The sequence below is a fragment of the Microplitis mediator genome, chromosome 7 (genome assembly GCF_029852145.1).
Source record: "Microplitis mediator isolate UGA2020A chromosome 7, iyMicMedi2.1, whole genome shotgun sequence".
NCBI lineage: Eukaryota > Metazoa > Arthropoda > Insecta > Hymenoptera > Braconidae > Microplitis > Microplitis mediator.
In genome coordinates, this window is record NC_079975.1 from 17,137,234 (window position 1) to 17,158,348 (window position 21,115).

The window sequence follows — 21,115 nt, forward strand, 5'->3', positions numbered from 1 at the left end:
TTTCTGATTGGTCAAAAGTGTCATCGAATATATATTATAATTTTTCTCTGCGCTAAACTTTCAGATGAACCTTTCACTAAATTTTGTGACATTATTTTTATTAAGTATCCTAATGTTTTATGCTAAAGTTGTTAATGGATGTACTTGTGCTGAGATGTCAGTGGCTGATATATTTTGCATGTCTGATTTTGGTATTTTACATATTTATTATAAATTTGTAGTATTAATAAAAAATATTTATAAAAAAATGTAAACATTATTATATTGTTGCAGTTATTGAAATGGAGGTAGAAGATGTCGGATATATGGAGCATATGTCTAGACATTTATATCAAATCAAGATTTTAGAAACTTATAAAGTAAATATAAACAATTAACAAATACGTGGCATATAATAATCAAAGTTTAGTTACACACAAAATTTATTTTCTAGGCTACTGATAGGGCAAACGATGCTCTTAAGGTTAATTTGATAACATCATATTCAATTAATGACATGTGTAGCATTGCACTAACACGTAGATCAGTTGAAACTATCGGGGGACGTATAATTGATGGACAGCCAAATATTAGTGGATGTTTTTCAATATTACTGAATTCAGATGCAATAAATCTTCGTGATTTTATACCAAAAAATTGTAGTTCAACGTAAAGTAAGAAGCAATCAAGTCGTTCTTTTCTCGGTTGTAGAAATTTTGTCTTAACGAATAATTGGTACTAATCATATGAAAGGAGATAGTGATTCAACGCATGATATTACTTTCTCCTTCTATCTTCAATTTATCATTTGAAAACTACTTTATCATCAACAAAGTATAATTACGATTGTCAGTACTTACCCAGTGAACACACTAACGTAACAGTGATATCACATGTAGAGAACATGTAAACTAACAAAGTCAACGTAAATAAAAACATTCTGATGATATAAATTTTAATGTAAATAGGACGTGAAATTTGTGATGTAAATGTGACACTAAGATTATACACCCTCATAGCTACTCTGATTGCAAGTTAACATCAAACGGACGTTTCAACTTGCCGTAAATCTACACGGAGAGAAATTTATGGTAACAATTACAATATATTATGGGAATGGTTCCCACCCTAGCGAATTTGTTTATACCGAAAATTTAAGTTTCTTTTGGCTTCATTTCCGGTATAGTAGAAATTGATAAATATTTCGGTATGTTTTAAGAATTATATCCGATTCATATCCAGATTATATTCAAATCGTCTCATGTTTTGGGTATGGTTTTGAATTTTTCATACTTAAATGATACTGAAAAAATATCTATTTCAAGCACAATTTATACTCAAATTATACCGAAATCAGAGAGGTTGAGAACAATATCTTTCTATATAAGTCTTTACCTGGTAAAAAGGAAAAATGTTTCTTTGAAGTTTGAAGTAAATAAATTTATTGAATACATAGAAAATTACAAAAATACTACTTCAATTGAGTGTTTAGTATTATAATGCTTTTTAGTAGTAAATACTTATTTAATTTTTTTTTTTTTTACCAAAATAAAAAAAAATTTCACTGTTATAGGAAATGTTTCTGTTTGTGTTTGATAGAAATACAATAATCATTAATTTATTATTTATTTGATTCTATTGCAATAATAGTATAGATAGTTAACAAAAATATAATGCATAAAAAAATCAAACCACAAATCAAAATAAAATTGTTCATTTCATTTAGACCTGTGACAGCGCTATGAGAACTTCACGAGACACTCAAATGAGAAGTCACAAGTTCGAAACCTCAGTCAATTATCGCTTTTTTTTTTTAAATTATTTATTATTAAAACATATAAATAAATTATTCAACTAATATACTTAAATACATTGAATATATCGATATCTAAGAAATTATTATTTTATTTCAGTATAACTTCGGTATAAATTGTTCAAAAACATACCTAAATTATTATGATGGATGAGTATAATTTGAGTATACTTTCAGAATTCTACTGAAAACATAACAAAATGATACTCAAATACCAGGTATGTTTTAGGTATTTTTCGGTGTAACCGAATTCGCTAGGGCAGTCCGGGCTATCTATATTTTTCTCAATTTATCTATAAATTGTCTTATTGAGAAAGTTAATTGTAAGTTTAGATTTCACTATATTTAAAAAATTGTTATAATGCATGGTATCCGATTTATTTGAAATGTTGATTATAGGAACAGCACTCATATATATTATAGTTATCATTACTATAATATTATAGTAATCGTTACCATAATATTATGGTAACCGTTACCATAACATTATGGTAATGGGTACTATAATATTGTGGTAATAGTTGCCATATATTATAGTAAGATTTTGCCCGATATGGACCTGATACGGACCCGATGACAATTTCTAGTTGGGATATCGATTTTAAAAACGTACGAAAAATTGACGTTTTATGGTTTTTAGTTAATCGATCGCTTCTTTACAAATATTGATGAGAATACTAATGTTGCCAGGTAATTTTTTAAGCTTAATGTACCTCCAATAACCCTGTAAATTTTATAATTGATCTATCGAAACGGGTCGATCGATCAAAGTTTTGCAAAACAATTAGAGGAACAAGTTTTGTTCCTTTAATTGTGTAATCATTATCAAAATGGAAAAAATTATTTTTAACTTCCCGCAAGGAAGATTGTAAATTTTCAAAAATTCGGAAGTTATTGTTTTCACCCCGATTTTCGAAAATCGAGTTTTCATCAGATGTCGACGTTTTGAAGTCCTAGGAAGCTATTTTGACTATTTTCAGAATGATGTTCGAGTGGCTGTATATATGTGTGTGAGTGTGTGTGTAAACCTTTCATAACTTTTAAACTATTTAACCGATTCAAATCGTTCTTGCGGCAATCAAAAGAGGTTGTTGGTCATCATCTTTCCTGAAAATTTCAGATCATTTGATCTAGTAGACCCGAAGATAATTGAGAATCAAAGTCGAGTCATTTGTCTCAGAAGTATCGTGGTAAAAAGAAATGGTGAAAAACTGATTTCAAAATCTGATCAGCTTTAGACTTTATCAAAACGGGTCGATTGCCACTTCAAACGTAAAAATCAGATCATTTGTCAAAGAAATATCGTGGGAGAAAAAAATGCTAAAAAATGCTTTTTTCCAAGTAACTTTGAAACGACTGAACCAATCGATTTCAAATTTCAAACAGCTCTAGAATTCAACAAAACGCGTCGATTGCAACATTAAATGCTAGAATCGGTTGATTAGTTCAAAAGACATCGGCGTCAAAATAATAAGAAAATAACATTTTATGTTTTTTTTTTTCCGGATAAAAGCCATAATATAATGTGCTAAAATATGTCCAAAATCATACTAACTCTTTGTCTTTATGGTCTCTTTCAATCCCCATATAATTTCATCTAACTTGTTCTTTAGTTTGAATCATATTATCAACAAAAAAATTTTAAAAACACACTTTCCAATATTTTTCGCGGATATTTTATATATTATTGCTCTGATCTGCGTCAAAACTCATTTAAATCTTAATTCTTATTACTAACATTCATTTCTACCTCAATTTATTTATTTTATTAAACATAATCAGGACTAAAAATTCGAAAACCGCGTGTTCATTAATGATTTTCGATTCTTAAATTTTCAAACTTTAACATAAAACGTAACTTGTTAGAGCTTAAAAGGCTCATAAAAAAACAATCGCATGCAAAAGCATTTTCGAGCTCGAAGAGCTCGAAAATGTATTCACACTAAAGTTTTCGAGCTTTTTGAGATCTCCGACTCTATACACTGAAAAAAATAATCGCTAGCTGCTAGCGATTTTTTTCTTTAGCAGCTAGCGATTTTTAATCGTTAGCTGCAAGCGATTATTTCGCTAGCTGCTAGCGATTTTTTCTTTAGCAGCTAGCGATTAGAAATCGCTTGCTGGAAGCGATTATTTCGCTAGCTGGAAGCGATTTTTTCTTTAGCAGCTAGCGATTTTTAATCGTTAGCTGCAAGCGATTATTTCGCTAGCAGGTAGCGATTTTTTCTTTAGCAGGTAGCGATTAAAAATCGCTTGCTGGAAGCGATTTTTTCGCTAGCAGGGAGCGATTAAAAATACTGTTTTTATCATTGAAATAAATTTATGAATATACATATTCATATATATTGATATATATATATATATATATATATATATATATATATATATATATATATATATATATATATATATATATATATATATATATGTATATATCTATAAATATATATTTATATACATGTATAAATATACATGAATATGTATATTTATAAATTCATTTCAATGATAAAAACAATGTTTTTAATCGCTCCCTGCCAAAGAAAAAATCGCTTCCAGCTAGCGAAATAATCGCTTCCAGCTAGCGAAATAATCGCTTGCAGCTAACGATTAAAAATCGCTAGCTGCTAAAGAAAAAATCGCTAGCAGCTAGCGAAATAATCGCTTGCAGCTAGCGAAATAATCGCTTGCAGCTAATGATTAAAAATCGCTAGCTGCTAAAGAAAAAAATCGCTAGCAGCTAGCGATTATTTTTTTCAGTGTACGTGTTCTTGACTTAAGATTTGGCATATACAGGGTGATCCAGAATTACTTTCACAGTGAGAAAATTTAGATAGAGGAGGTGATTCTGGATCACCCTGTATATTCCTTTCTCTGCGTAGATGCTCACTATGAACGGATTTTATGAAACTCCTATTCAAAATGAACTTTTAAGCAATACTTGTCGTACAAATTAGGGGATATAAAAAAATCCCAAATTTTTGTGCGATTTTCGTCATGCTGTAACTCAGAGGAAAATGGTCGTATACCGAAAATAAAAAAAGCAAACTGTAACTTTAAGTATCTAGTTTTCAAATCTGGACTATTTTCTAAATATTTCAGCGAATTTAATTTTATGTAGTTTTTGGGAGCTTCAATATTCCAAATTTTCGTATTTCGACAAAGAGATAAAAAATTTCGGAATTTGGAATGAATATTAGCTATGATACAAGAAAATTAATATTGAAAATTTTATATCGGAAATTTACTCTTAGAAGAGTTGAAGAGGGTGTTAGAATGGAAATTTCTCCGTTTCTGAACTAAGAGATCTATAGACTCGAAATCTAAAACAAATAGTTGCTTTCAAAAGAGAAAACGAATGGTGTAAATTTTTTTTCAGAAAGTCGACTTTTATAGAGGTCCGTGCTAGCGTAAAAAATGTAAATTTTCACGTCTTTGATGTTAAAGACCGACAGGCTTAAAACTTGAGATATTTATTGTCTACGCTACGAAAAAATCAATGGAGAATTTTTTTTTCTTTTTTTATAAAACCGATATAATCGGGTACCCCTCGACTTCTGTGGTCTCGAAGATGAGGCTTACGAGGTCACAATTTAGACACCTTTGAACTCAGAAGTTTTAAGCGCGCCACTGAGAATAAAACTGCACTCTCTCTCAGTATCGCGTGCAAGGCAACAAAGCAGAGAGAATCAAATCTGAAGGTTGAGTCCGAAAATTTCCTTACCGAGGCTGAACCACACAGCTGCAGAATTAGCTTCCAATATTAAATAAATTCAATCACTTAATGAATGGTCGCCAGACTCAACTTCATTAGTCGATCATATTAATTATTTTATAGAAGCAATATTTAACAAAATATATGCAAATTTATTTATATCACTTATGTGGCAACAAATGTGTTTACAATTAATACTAAATGACTCTAATAATTACAAATCCTCTTGATGTCCTAGCCATTTTAATGTACTTACATTGCTCCCCCCCCCCCCCTAAGATATCCCTCTGTAAGATATCATTTCCCCTCAATTCAGTTTCCCTACTACACTCAGTGGAATTTACTTGCGCATGCGCTGAGCCGCTACTATAAGTCAGCTGTTTACATACACATAGATATACTTATAGATAGTAAGACTGCGCATGCTTCTATTTTTAATAGCTCCACCTTTTAAGAGTGGAAGGGGTACCTCTTTAAGATTTTTCCTGGAACCAGAGCCCCGAGTCTGATATCTTAGAGGGGGGGGGGGAGCACTGTACTTTTATTCTAAAATTTAGACAATCCCTTGTATTTTATATAGTAATTTAATTTGTTTTATATTAATTTATTTGAATTATCACATTCTTCATTTTTTAAATATTTTCTGGCCAGGTAATAATTCCCCATAATCTCACGATTACACTCAGCAGTTATAATTTTATTACGCCGAATAGTTCTTGGTACATTTATTACAAATCCGATTTTATTTTACTAAAATTTCTGTTAATATGGAAATGATTTAATGAAAATTCTTGTCGTTTTGTTAAATTTCATGAAATATTACAAAATCTATTGTAATTTTGGAAAACTTTTTGTAGTTTTGTGAAATACTAACGAGCCCATAGCGAAGGTAGCAAATATGTGGATTCATAAATTTTAAGTTTCTCTTAAGTGGGTGTACTATTTTTCATAATATTCGCATCGAAAAAGGCCACGGGACGATAAGAATACCGAATCGGCCCCAGAAAAGTATCGGGCTCATAATTTCAGGAAATGTTGGTACTCATAAGATACTTCGATGCTGCAAGTTTTAGATCTTTATTGATTACCGTTTCTGAATAAATCGAAAAATACTGAAAATCAGTAAAAATTGTTATTCTCAGTACCTTGTGAATCGATTGATCTAAATACCGGATGTGTTTTGGGGCATGATGGTAGCTTCTAAGAAAAAAAATATGAGCAATATCTGTTCATAAGAACCGATTCGGTATTCTCTCTCTAAACATGAATTAGTGGAAATTTCATTAATTACGTTAGTGAAGCAGTATTCACTTCATAATCAGTGTATTTAAATAACAAATTAGTGAATTCTCACTAATAAATTTAGTACTATAATTTTCACTAGCAAATTAGTGATTTTCACTACTGAACTAGCGATATTTTCATAATTTCTACAAGTGAAACTGTTATTCACTTCTTAATTTATGAATTTCACAATTTCACTAGTAACTTTAACTAGCAAATAATTAAATATTTTACTAAATATAAATGTAATTAACAATTATGGTGCTATTTTTAAAAATTTTAATAAAAAACTTTCAAAATAAAAAAAAATAGAAGTACAGAACAATTATATATTTATATGAAGAGTACGATAATCATAACATCACGGATTTTTTATTTCTTCATCAGTTATTGTTTGGTATTATAACAAATATACTATTTACACTCACGCGATCACATGCGTAGGTCAGCGCAGTGGATAGCATCAAAGACCCCGTGAAAAAATATTCTGATCAGACTATATCAGGCCTGATATAAACCGTCCATATCAGGCCTGATATGGAAATTGGCCATATCAGGCTATATATGCTTTGATATAAGTATATCAGTCTGTATATGCTTTGATATAAGCATATCAGACTATGTATGCATTGATATAAGTATATCAGACTGTATATAGTCATATTTTGATTGATAAAGCTTGATATAATCGTATCAGACTATATATAGGCTTATCAATGAATTATGATTTAAGGGTTTGGCGAGAAATAAGTAACCCTAAAAAGATATTTATTGCTCTTTATTTTATTTTTAAAGAAATGAATCTAAAATTAGTACCATATTCTAGTTGAAATGTAGGAAACTGAACTAACATTTGGTTTTTTTTAGTAACATAAAGATATAAAAAAGTAAAATTAACTCAAGTTCCGTGTCTTTTGATTAACACTTATCAAATTCAAATTATAATACGCTTGTCGATTTCTATATCTTGATAACGTACTTTGAATCGGAAGGATGCATTTTCGAGCCCAGCAGTCACCGGGATTTTTTCATCAATCAAAATTATGTATACCTCCTCTAAGTAATGATTCTAATACATTAATCACATTTCGGATCTAATTAAAAGTGTCTTAAATTTTTTTTCGCAATATAATATTTTTTTTCGTCGATGAAATCAGTGGATTCCCATATTCACTTTTCAATTTAGTGGATTATCATATTCACTTATCAAATCAGTGAATTCCAATATTCACATATTCATTTAGTGAATATTCACTAATTCTGCGTGGTACGATTGTAGCATTGACAATTAGTGAATATTCACTTGAAATTAGTGAAAAATCACTAATTCATATTTAGAGAAGCTTATCGTCCCATGGCCTTTAGATTTTTACCGTATGTTCGGAAAAAGTTGATGGATGCACATTTTTACTTCATTTGTTTTACTAAAGTAGAAAATCATATTTCCATTTCTAAATAAAATTAATTTAAATCTTTTGCGCCGATATGCTGAAGAAATGTGAAGGAAATCATTATGTCCGATACGAAAATTAAATCATCTAATCCGGATAAGGTAAAAGCACCAATTATTGGCACTATAAGCGACAAGATTGTAATTCCATTTTTTTAAACATATTAACGATTAATATTATTGAATTTTAATTTTAACATTGTCTTATTTAGTCTTTTAGATAAACAAATTCATATTTTTTTATAATAATAAATTACATTTACTAATTAATTTAAAGCGATAAAATAAGTTACCCGACTGATCTAACTATTGACATGCTGTTGCTCCAATTATTGACACCCTTAATGCCCATGCGTCACTGATCTGTTGAACTTTATATTTACTTTTTGAAAATGAGGTTCATTTTTAATTTAATTAAATAAATATTTATTTAATAATGTTTTTCACTCACCTTTATTTTAAACAAGAAACTAATAAAAATGTTTTTTAATTAAATAAAAATCAATTAATCATTTTTTTAATAACAATTTAATATTATACATATGACAGCGTGAGTTCTCGAATATTATGGTTTAAGTTTTTAATGGATTTATGTTTGAAAAAAAAAGACGTTATGGCGCTGTCTACTGACCTGTCAATATGAGATACAACTTCAATATTATGTACTAATTGTTGACATCCACTATTTTAAAATTAAAAAGCATATAATTTACTGTAAATATATGATATTGTTAATTTTCCATATTTCATTTATTTATAAAAAAAAAGTTGATGTGATTAGATGGAAAAAAATAATTAAAAATCATCGTTTCAAAAGACTGCTTTTCTGACCGCAATAGTTAAGAAAATTGACGCTCACAAGCTGTTCCGATAGACTCGAATGAATTTTATTTTTTTTATTAATGAATTTTTAATATTTTTCACTAACAATAATTTTTTTTCGATTTCTTAAATTATATAAATAGTTTAAAAATGTATACGATCATTATTAATATAGTAGGTAATAAAATATGTTCTAAAATAGAATAGGGCGTCAATAATTGGACCCCCGTAAATAATTGGTGCCTTTACCTTATGTGCCACAGTCTTTTTAAGATCTAAAAATTCATTTATATGAAACTAACTTTACTTGTGAAATTTGACTGAGGCCAAAATCAATTCGAGAAAGTTTTAGAAGGGTGGAGAGACCTGATTTAATCATTTATTTTAATATTATAACTAATAAGCATGAAAAATAACGAAAATGAGAATTGAACTTACCAAGTAATTTACAAGTGCCGCCTTGCAAAGAATCTCCAGAAAGTTGAATAATTGCCATAAGTATATCGCCTAGCATGAGACATAAAACATGATGAGTCTGACATTTCCAATGCAAAACATGATGTGAGGTAGGAAGAAGCCAACCAGTAGCTAAGGTGATGGCGAGAAAAATCGCGCTTATGATGAAACTGATTGAATACATCGTGAACCTAATATCCGTTCCTTGGTTGGAGGTCCTAAAAAATATTAAATCGATTAATATATACAACATAACGAATTATTAAACCAAATGAGAGAGCTTTAATTTGGACATCAGTTTATATCAAGTTTTAACATAGTTTATCTTGCGTTCAAAAACCTATTTTAAAGTAAAAGGAGAAGTTATGAATAGAGGAAAAAAGCGCAGCTCAAAATTAGCTAATAATTATAGTCGTCGAATAAAAATTACTTTCCTAAGAGAAATTTACAATCCCAAACTAAAAATTACTATTATCAATGGAAAATTACATTTTTTTGTTGATTCTTACAATCAGTATTGTAAATTTTACGATTTGTAAAAGTCATTATACAGATTAGCAAAAATTGGATAAAGAATGGTAATAATCCATATTTATTTTACAACGATCGTTCTGGAAATAACAATATTCAAAAATCTCTTTGAAAATATTACAATTCTGTGTTAAAAATATTTGTAAGAGTATAAATTGAATATTACAATTAATTAAGAATAAATTACTACACTAATGGAAAAAATTAAAGGATCAAAAAAAAATTCCAGTTTTTGGGCAATTTTCAACAGGCCCTAACTTTGAGAGAAATGGTCGTACAAGAAATAAAAAAAAAAGGAAATTGTAGCTCCAAGTGTCTACTTGTTGGATTAGAACTTCAAAATTTTTTAGCGTCAGCGGTTTTAGAGTAATCTTAGAAAAAACAGCGACGAAAAAATTTTCAAATTAAAAAAATTTTTTTTTTTTTGGTCTTCGGGCGTGGAAAATTTTTTTTTTGCTTAACCACTATGAGGATCGGATACCTTCATTATTCAGCTTTAATTTCTTTTTTTATGGACCTTGATACGTCCACTTCTCGCCGAGATATCAGTCTTCAAATTGAAAAGGATCCTTTTGTCTTTGATTATCGATATCTCAGAAGCCAATGATCGCACACAAAGTTAATAGTGGGTTTTACAAACTTGAATAAATTCCTTTCAACGATTAGCCATTGCTTTTTCGAAAAAAAAAATTTTTTCCTATCGTCACATGAATTTAAAAATGCAACAAAAAAAGATTTTTTTTTGGTTTTTTGGAAAATTTTTTCCACGCCCGAAGACGAAAAAAAAAAATTAAAACAATTTGAAAATTTTTTTGTCGCTGGTTTTTCTAAGAGTACTCTAAAACTGCTGACGCTAAAAAATTTCGAAGTTATAATTCAAAAAGTAGACACGTGGATCTACAATTTCCTTTTTTTTTATTTCTTGTACGACCATTTCTCTCAAAGTTAGGGCCTGTTGAAAATCGCCCAAAAATTTGGAATTTTTTTTTAACCTTTAATTTTTTCCATTAGTGTATAAAACTTATATTTCTTTTTATCTATTTTATAAAATTCAGTAGATAAAATAAAAAATATTAGTATAGAGTAGATAGTGATTTTTATTTGGAAACAACAGAAAAGTCACTCATGACTCAAGTTATGTTTACATGAATTTCGCAAAAATTTTTCATTTATATCCCGATTATTACAATTTGTAAGACTATTAATTTTATTTTATAACATTTTAAAACTATTACTGAAAACATTTTAAAAAGAACTCGGGTATTCTAAAAATTATAATATCAAATAAATTTTGTTGAGATATTGCAGTTTTTAAAACATCGATAACGTGAATTTCTACTTAGCGGGTAAAAATTACTATTTGCCATTGTAACTTTTAATACGAGAAATATAATATCGACTGCATTGTATTTTATTTATATTTGACATATACTTCGAGATATCGGAAGGGTACCTGTAGCCGAGTGGTTAGCATGCTTCCACTTTAACTGGAATATTCGCAAGGCGTAGGTTCGAATCCCACAGTGGTAAAAAAAAAAGATGGTGGATTTTAAATTGGTATTGAGATATATACATAAATATATATACAGATAAATTCCGACAATATGTATATTTATATATTGTAACGGGTTTTTCACCACCGGGGATCTACCGGAGTGAAGTCCGAATACACTTACGATTTTTGGCAACCTTGTTCAAAATTATTAGTTGGGCGCCAGGTGATTATATAATCACCAAAAAAAACAATTATCAAAATATAACTCGGCTCAGGGTGGCGGATCGAGGAAAGGTCAGGCACTTAAGATTACGATAAATAATTAATCAGAATTAACACAAAATAATTAGTCGTATATTAAACAGAAAGTAATTGATCGGTATCACAAAAATAATCGATTACAACAAAATATAAATGCCGTTGTCGGCTTGACTCGATATAAACGAAATTAAAATTGCTCGTAGAATAATATTTGATTAAAACACGACGTCAGTTCGGTTGTCGAAATAAAATAAACTTATTTTATTTTTCACACAAAATACTTGACGAATGACGTCAGAGTATTGTTAACGTAAGACTCGACTGCGGTACGAATGAGACACGGATAATCCGTAATTTTCAGAATGGCTCGATGAAATAAAATAAAATATAAAATAATATTTTATTTCGGTAACGCGTTCAATTTCACTATCACCCAGTTATTACGCGAAATTAATTATTTCATTAATTAATTATTATTGCACTTCACTCGTTGATTAACAAAACAATTCAGTCGTACACTTTGTTCAGTTTCGGGCCGAGGCTTCGACTTGTTCACTTGATCACAAAACGGTTATTGTCGGTCGAAATTATTGGTCGCGATTAATTGTTCGTTGATCAAACTCGGATTGATCTTCAGTCGTAATTCAAATTGTTCGTACGTCGAAATCGAAATTGGTCGTTTGGTCGGGTCGAATTGTTCAAATAAAAAAATAACGTGGCCGGTCAGTTCGGCGTCTATCCCGGATCTCCCGTTTCAATCCATGCGTCGAGTCGATTGCTTGGTCAAAGTCGGAATCTTTGCTCATAGGTGTCACCAGAATTGGCTCACCAGATAACTATTTATGTTATTTAAATAATTTCAAACCTCGGGTCGATGTCGAATTTTTTCTCATGTTACAAAACCTCCCCCCAGACATTGACACGGGGTTTCGAGGTGTTTGGTCGGTTTGTTCACGTTGATCGGTGGTTGTTCTTCGTGGTCGTTTTCTGGTTTGATCGTCAGGTTGAACCTCGTAACCTGATTTGCTTGTTCGGTTGGTCGTTTGTTCGGTTCGGTTTGTTGTTCGGCGTTTGTCGATTGATCGGCGGTCGTTGTTTGGTCTATTTTTCGGCGGTAATCGGTTGGTCGACGTTCGTTGTTCGGCCTGGTCATTCCTCGATCTTGACCAGTATCGGTTGCAAGTCCAACACGTCAGGTTTGGGCCGTTTTCGGCATCACAGGACCAGCAATATCCAGATCGGCGCGGTTTCGGGCAGTCATGATGGCGATGACCTGCTTGTCGACAATTGAAGCACTTACCACGACGCTTCAATTCAATTGTTGGTCTCAAATCGGCTCGTTGGCTTCTTGGGGTCGGTTTCGGCGGAATAATCGATCTCCGTGTCACTTTCGGTGGTATACTCGATTTCGGTGTCGTTGTCGGTGACATTTTCGATGTCGGTGTCGTTCTTGGCGATGTTTTCGATGTCGGTGTTGGTGACATATTCGATGTCGATGTCGTCTTCGGCGGTATATTCGATGTCGGATTCGGCGATGTTATCGGTGTCGATTTCGGCAGTATAATTGATTTCGGTGTCGGTGACGGTGATATACTTGAAATCGGAGTCGGTGTCGGTTCCGGTGATATAGTTGATGTCGGTGGTGTAGTCGGTGTCGGTCTCAGCGGTTGTATCGGCGTCGCTTTCAGCGAGGTCGTCGGTTCCGGTTTCGGTAATATAGTCGGTGTCGATTTTGGCGATATACTCGGTGTCGGGGTCGTTGATCGGGTTGAACCACCCGATGAGTAACCACTGCTCGAATCGGTTTCTTCTCTTATTGATTCGTTCTTCAGTTCGTTCGGTGCACCTTGTTCATAATCGTTAACAGTCGGAATCGCTGCTGTTTGGTCGTTGTTCTCTATACATAGGTCCGTTCGCGGTCGTTGTTCATCATTGATCGATGAATCGGCGGTTGTTCCTTGGTCTTCGTTGTTCCAGGATATGTCGGGGTGTCGCTTTCTTCGTAGCGCACGATATAGTCGGTCACGTCGGGCTTCTTCGGTTCCTGATACACTAGCATTTAGGGTAATCAGGATTTCGCGTATCTGCGTCGATGTCAAATCGTTAATCCACTCGTAACCGGATTCGTATCCTACCGTACTCGGTGTATGAGCTGTCTGCTTGCGCCGTGCAGCAGCAACAGCTTCCTCCTGGGAACGGAGGGCTTCGATTTGTCGGGCCATCTCTCGTTCAATGGCTTCTAGGCGTCTTCGTTCAGCGGATAGGCTAGCATGTTCTTGCATAGCCTCAAAGCAAGTACTGATCGATCTTTCTCGATTAGACGGTGTCGGTGAAGCAAGTGGCGTCGTTCCGGTTCGGAAAATCAGCGGTGGTGTGATCGAAATCGGTCGTTCTTTGGTTGTTCGATTGTTCTGATTGGTCGGTATCAGTCGTTGTTCAATCGTTCGGTTGACCTGGTCGGTATTTCCGGCATGAGTGCCCTGGCGGTTTTGAATCACCCTGGAAACAGCCTGGAAACACCTTAGGAGTGGAAACACGGTGGATTCAGGGTGGTTACACGGTGGGTTTGTGCCATTTTATCACCCTGATTCCACGGTGGTTACACGGTGTTTCCACGATGGTTACACGGTGTACCCACCATGATTCCACGGTGTATTCACCGAGATTCCACGGTGTATCCACGGTGATTACGCGGTGTACGTAGAATCACGGTGGGTACACCGTGTAACCACCGTGGAATCAGGGTGGGTAAACCGTGAAATCACGGTGATTCCAGGGTGTTTCCAGGGTGATTCAAAACCGTCTGGGTGTATACAAAAATTGTGTCACTGAAAGGTCTATCATATAACTTTATCGTAATATTTTGATTTTTTTGTGTCATATATTATGTAACTATGATAGTTAAATTATATCAACAACGAAACATGTATGTCATAGTAACAATACATTAACGTTCACGATGTTACATCACAATGTGACGTAAATGGGTGTGAGATTATGCGTCACATGTGACAAATATTTTTTACGTTTTACGTAACCTCAATTTTTCGGTTACGTAAATGTGGTGACACGACCTTTGACCCGAAGACAAAATACCCGCGACAAAATAACCGTTTTAAAAAATATAGTAGTAATTTTGATAATTAAGATAACCATGATAATAATAAATTAACTTTTTTCCGAAAGTCTGTTTCAAAATGTATAAGTGTAAGCTCTACGGGAGTAGCACCAATCAAAGTTCGTTGTTAAGGCTGTGTGAGTAACGGTTTAATCGTGTAAGTAACGGTTTAATCGTAGTAGTGCATGCATGCGCCCTCTTCTACTATTTTTTCTGCCCCTTCTCTTTTAAACAGGCTAGCGCTCTCTCACTTTAAGACGAAGACGTACGATTCAAATTGAGAGTAGGGACTCAACCCTGGTGGAGATTTTTCGGAATTTTCTCTGAAAAACACAGTTCTAAAGTTCTAAAGACTTTTTCAAAGTTTTTCAGAGAAAAGTCCGTAAAATTCCCACCAGGGAAGGTCAACCGGAAAAGGGTTAATGATCACCTGTTGGTATAATATCCACTGAAAAAGTATATCGATCAATTATATATTGCCCTGATAGCCACCTTAACCGTAAATTAACTACAAGGTACTGCCGTATTCTGATTCCAACTTAAAGGAAAGTATTATACAGCCAAGGTTTGCCAGAAACTTGTCGTTAAGTTAGCCGAAAATGTTTCACTGCAGAACTTGCTGAGCAAAGGTGTGGCTATCAGGGTGATTCTATATTTGATTAGTATGTTTTTTTCTCTAAGATTGCTATTTTTCGCCCAAAATTGATGATCTATTAAGTTACATCACGTTATATTTAATCTCATCATTGTTTCACGTGCTTTCGTTTTGCTTTATTTTTCTTTTTTGTGTTTAAATGTGCCGTTGAAATTTGTTAGATCACAAAAGGGAAAAAAATTACTTATCCATGAAGGTTACCAAGAGATATTTTTGATATTGTTCAGGATAAATAATAATAATGATTATAACTCAAGCTTCGTTCTCAGGATCACTCTGTAGTACCGTTCATGTACGCTATATATATCACATATTTTAGTATAAACAAAAGCAAATCATCATCTTAGCAACTGCCTTGTTTATTAGACACTACGTTTTTTGTGCGCTTTAAGTAAACAACTGAATTTATATATATTATATAATCAATATAAATCTTGAATATTTTTTCATTTTAAAATGAATAATAAACGTAAAAACGAAAGCGGTCTTTCTCTTGACGAACTTAAGAAAAAGTTAAAGAAATATCAAGAACTAATTGATGTCGAAAAAGCATCAAAAAAGTTAAATGACCTTTCTGGCAATGACTCTTCTTCTGAGGGTAATTATTTATGTTTTTTAACATATTTTTTTTTTGTAACAAATCTTCATTGATTTTGTTATACCTATCTTGACTGGGTTAAGAATTAAAATTTAAGTGATATTGGATTTCTTAATCCTTATTTCACTTTTGCATCAGGAAATTTATTATTTTATTTCCTGGTCGCTTTTCTTAACTTAGCTCTTTTTGCTCTTACAGACTTTAATGATGACGACCAAGAGCAGTCTGACCTCTCTGATCTTGATTCCCAAAACATCCCACCAAACGTTTCTAAGGCGTCAGACGAGTCTGTTGAGATGCAGGGTTCTGAAGATCCCATCCTCAGTGATTCCATACTCAAAATGCTCGGTACGGAGAAACGTCTTTCGAAAGATAAGACTTACAAAATCCATTCTGAATTGACTGCTTGCTAGAATAACATTATAGTATCAGGCTTAGAAAAAGATGTTAAAACATCTTTGATTGAAAAATATCCTAACAAAGGAAACTGTTCTTTATCACCTCCCACCCTTAACCCTGAATTAATTCCACTCTTACACAAGACGGCTAAATCTCGAGATAAATATTTATCATCGAATCAAGATCTATGCGGTCGTAGTCTCGTTGGCTTGGGACAAGCTATTTCAATGATTTTCAATGATGACAAAGATCCTATTGATAAAAACGACCTGCTACAGATCCTTTGTGACTCCAGCAGTTTGTTGTGCGAATCCTTTTATCAAACTGGCAAGTCAAGACGCTCCCAGATTTATCCTTGCGTTGACGAGAAACGAAAATCTGTCCTCGAAGATTCAATTACCGATGATTTCCTTTTTGGTAATGATCTTGGTAAACGCATCAAAAATTCTGTTGCTGTCGAAAAAACTGGTGTTATGTCCGCCGCTTAATTTTTAATTATTTATCCGGGATTTCTCCCTTTGGTAGCGATAGTAATTCTGGACAAGCGAGTTGGAGGGTGCGGACAACAATAAAGAATACGAGGAAGAAATTATCTTCCTATAATTTATTATTTATAGTGGATCTTTTCGAAAATTAAGAACCCAAACGTCTCCAAAGAGACTGGTGCTCTTGTTTAAGCCAAAGTATTTTATGATGATAGAAAAATAGTTCTTTCACCTACCTTTCGATGTCAATTCTTCTAGTGCGGTAGCTATTATCCCTCCAGGACTAAACAGCTCACTCGACCTTCCTGAGGGTTGGTAGAATGGGTGCGGCTGGGTTGGTAGGATGATATCTTATGTACTACTTTCGAATGAAACCGCAAGGTTGAAGTGATGAACTTGATCTTTTATTAATTACTTCAAATTACAACGTTTTTACTGAACGTCACTTGTTCACTCTAAGTTTTCACAACTTTATATTTAATTTATATTATAGGATTATTTATCCTTAACAGATATTTTTATAAGATTTCAATTTATTTTTAATGCGTCCTTTTTCACACCCGAAAAGTGGTTTTATGCGCAAATTAACTCGGCACGAGATGGAATCGCAAATTCAAGTGATTTGCGTCACTGGTTCGATCGTACCGGATGGTTTTTATAATCCGACAAATATTGTACTAGACGAACGATTACTACAGTTGCGTCAGATCGAATTTTAGATCAATATTTGAGGATTTGTAATATAAAAATTTAAATCCCTTACTGACTTTTCGACGCCTAGGGCGGATTCCTGCAGTAAGGTTAATAGAATTTAGCAATCTTTGACTATTTCTTATTGACTTTTCGACGCAGATGCGGATTCCTGCATTAAGAATTAGCCTAGATTATTTAAGAAGTGCCCTATTGACTTTTCAACGCAGAAGCGGATTCCTGCAATAGGGTTTAAGTTAAAAATTATTAAAAATCCTCTTATTGACTTTTCAACGCCTAGGGCGGATTCCTGCAATAAGAGTACACGAAATTTCGACGTTCGAATATTCGCGGACCGTAAGTTTTATGAACCGACTAGCCCTGAGCTATGGGTGCTCAGGCTTTTTATAAACTTTGATTGGTAATTTGATGGGGAATTTATAATCATTGTCATTGGTGGAAAGTGACGACAGTTTATTATTTATTCGTTAAACCTATTGCAGGTGTCTTCCCACTATTCTTTGCCGCATAAAAAGGTGAAAAAGCTGACGCTGCATTTTCGCGCGCTTTGCAAAGAGGAGCTCAGAAATAATTATTTTAAATAATTATAAAAATAAAAAAAAAATTATTTGGATATAACACTGGACTGTCAATTAAGACTCCAACTCCAAAGAAAAGTTTTCCTGCGTCGAAAATTTTTTTAAATTGGAAAGGCCCGTCTGCGACACGCGGGAACCACAGTCAGACGGGCTTCCACCGTTTTCAACCTGTGGCACCAGCTTCCAGCAAGACGAACCAAGTTTCGACCCGATCACGAGCTCGGTTTCAGAGTCAGACTCATCCAACTCAAACGAATCCAACACCGACCACGAAGTAGAAGTGAGTGTCATCGCCGGTCGTCTAAAAAATTTTTTACACGCCTGGTCTTATATAACCTCTGATCCTTTTATTTTGGAGACAATATCAGGTTATAAAATTCCTTTTATTTCTACTCCGACACAGTCTTTTATACCTATGAACAATAATTTTTCTGACGATGACAATATTAAAATGCAGAAAGCTATTGATAATCTCTTATCTATAGGAGCAGTACAAGAGTGTATTGAGGAATCTGGACAATTTTTGTCTAGTATCTTCCTTGTCCCCCAAAAAAAATGGTAAAATGAGATTTATCCTTAATTTAAAAAATTTAGATAAATTTATAGACAATCCATTTTAAAATGGAGCATTTTCGTACTGTACTTAAACTCATTTCAAAAGGATGTTTTATGGCTAGCTTTGATTTACAAGATGCTTATCTAATGATTCCAATCCATAAAGATTTTTGGAAATTTTTAAGATTTTATTGGCAAGGTCGTCTCTATGAATTTATTTGTTTACCCTTTAGTTTAAGTACTGCTCCATGGGTATTTAAGAAAATTATGAAGCGAAAATTATGTCATTAGTTATTTACGTCTTTTAGGTTGGGCATCTGTTGTCTATTTAGACGACTGGTGGCTTGTTGGGACTTCAAGATATCTCTGTTCGCAAAACTTAAAAGTTTCGCGAGAACTTTTAGAATCTTTGGGTTTTATATTAAATTTAAAAAAGAGTAATCTTGATCCCTCAACTTCTTGGAAATTCCTAGGTTTTATTTTTAATTCACAGCAAATGACTATTGAATTAACTCAGGAAAAAAGAAATAATCTACACGGTCTATTCTTAAAATTTAAAAATCTTACTTATTGTTCAATCAGGGAATTTTCACAATTAGTGGGTAATATAACTGCAGCTTGTCCAGCAATTAATTACGGTTGGCTTCATTCTAAAAAATTCGAACGTCAACGTTACCTCGAATTACTAAAAGCTAACGACAATTATGACTGCATCATGAAAATCTCTTCTTCTTTAACCTCTGAATTTAATTGGTGGTTAAATAATATTTTTATCTCAAATAATTCGATAAGAATTTCTAAATTTTCAACAATTATTTTTTCTGATGCGTCATCCACTGGTTGGGGGGCTACTTGCGATGGTTAAGTAGTATATGGACACTGGAATAATGATGAAAAATCTTTTCACATTAATTGTTTAGAGCTCTTAGCTGTTTTTAATGGTTTAAAAACGTTTGCATCCAACTTATTTGGTTGTGAAATTTTATTACGCGTTGATAATTCTACTGCTATAGCATATATTAATAAAATGGGTGGAACAAAATACGAATACTTAAATGATCTCACTTACGAAATTTGGGAATGGTGTGAGCAAAGAAATCTCTGGCTTTTTGCTTCATATATTCCTTCCAAGGATAATGAGGCAGACGAGGCTTCTCGTATCGATAATATCGATACAGAATGGGAATTATCTCCCTTTGCCTTTCAAAACATTGTTTCCAAATTCAACCAACCAGAAATTGATCTCTTTGCTTCCAATTTCAATAATAAATGTGAAAAATACTGCTCCTGGCACCGAGATTCCTTAGCTTTCTGTATTGACGCTTTTACTGTTGACTGGAACGAGTACTACTTTTACGCTTTCCCTCCTTTTTCTTTAATTTTAAAAACTTTAAAGAAAATTCAAACGGACCAGGCCTGTGGAATTTTGGTTGTTCCTAATTGGTGTGGTCAGCCATGGTATCCTTTATGGCTATCATTACTAGACTCAGAGCCAATCATCTTTCATCCAGATGTTAATCTTCTTCGATCTCCCTGTAGAAAGATTCATCATCCTCTGGCTCAAAAGATGTCTTTAATGGCTGCGCGATTATCCGGCAAGCTTTCAAGCAACGAGGTTTAAATGATGGCGCTGTTGAATTACTCATTAATTCGATTTCAAGCTCTACTCTACGACAATATTCTAAACCAATTAAGGATTGGACTTCTTATTGTTCCTCGAAAGCTCTTAATGCTTTTCATCCTCAAGAAAATGATATTATTTGTTTTTTAACACATAAATTTAATGAGGGTGCTAACTACAGTACTCTCAACACTGTTCGTTCTGCCCTATACTTATTTGCAATATTAATATAGGAAAAAACCCTTTGGTTTCCCGCCTTTTGAAAGGTGCTTATAACATTAATCCTGCTAAACCTCGTTATGACCGAATCTATAGTTTAGATCCAATATTAAAAAAATTGGGAGCTTTAAGCCCTTTAATTGAGCTTGATCTTCCTAAACTTACAACTAAATTAGCTGTTCTACTAGCTTTAATCACTGCACACAGAGTACAAACAATTGCTTCTATCAAAAGATCTAATATTATCAAAAATAATGATAATTATGAAATTGAAATCCCGGATAAAATTAAAACTTCTAAGCAAGGTGCTTTACAACCTTTATTATTATTACCTAAATATCATAATAATTTAAATTTATGTGTTGTCTCAACTTTA

General features: G+C 32.9%; 2 protein-coding genes across 3 annotated transcripts in view; one reads left to right on the forward strand and one right to left on the reverse strand.

Moving 5' to 3' along the window:
* The window catches only part of LOC130670866 (probable G-protein coupled receptor Mth-like 1), a 97,299-nt gene that overhangs the window by 44,037 nt on the left and 32,147 nt on the right, over positions 1-21,115 (reverse strand). The window contains exon 3 of the mRNA XM_057474464.1: positions 9,496-9,731. Within this exon, the coding sequence (XP_057330447.1) occupies positions 9,496-9,731 (236 nt within the window). The remainder of the gene's footprint in view (positions 1-9,495; positions 9,732-21,115) is intronic.
* The window catches only part of LOC130670865 (uncharacterized), a 36,316-nt gene that overhangs the window by 353 nt on the left and 14,848 nt on the right, over positions 1-21,115 (forward strand). Inside the window, exons 2-4 of one of the 2 annotated variants that reach the window (XM_057474462.1) lie at positions 65-191; positions 274-359; positions 434-1,070. The gene's annotated coding sequence lies outside the window, so the exon portion shown is untranslated. The remainder of the gene's footprint in view (positions 1-64; positions 192-273; positions 360-433; positions 1,071-21,115) is intronic. The other variant, XM_057474463.1, reaches the window with a different exon arrangement.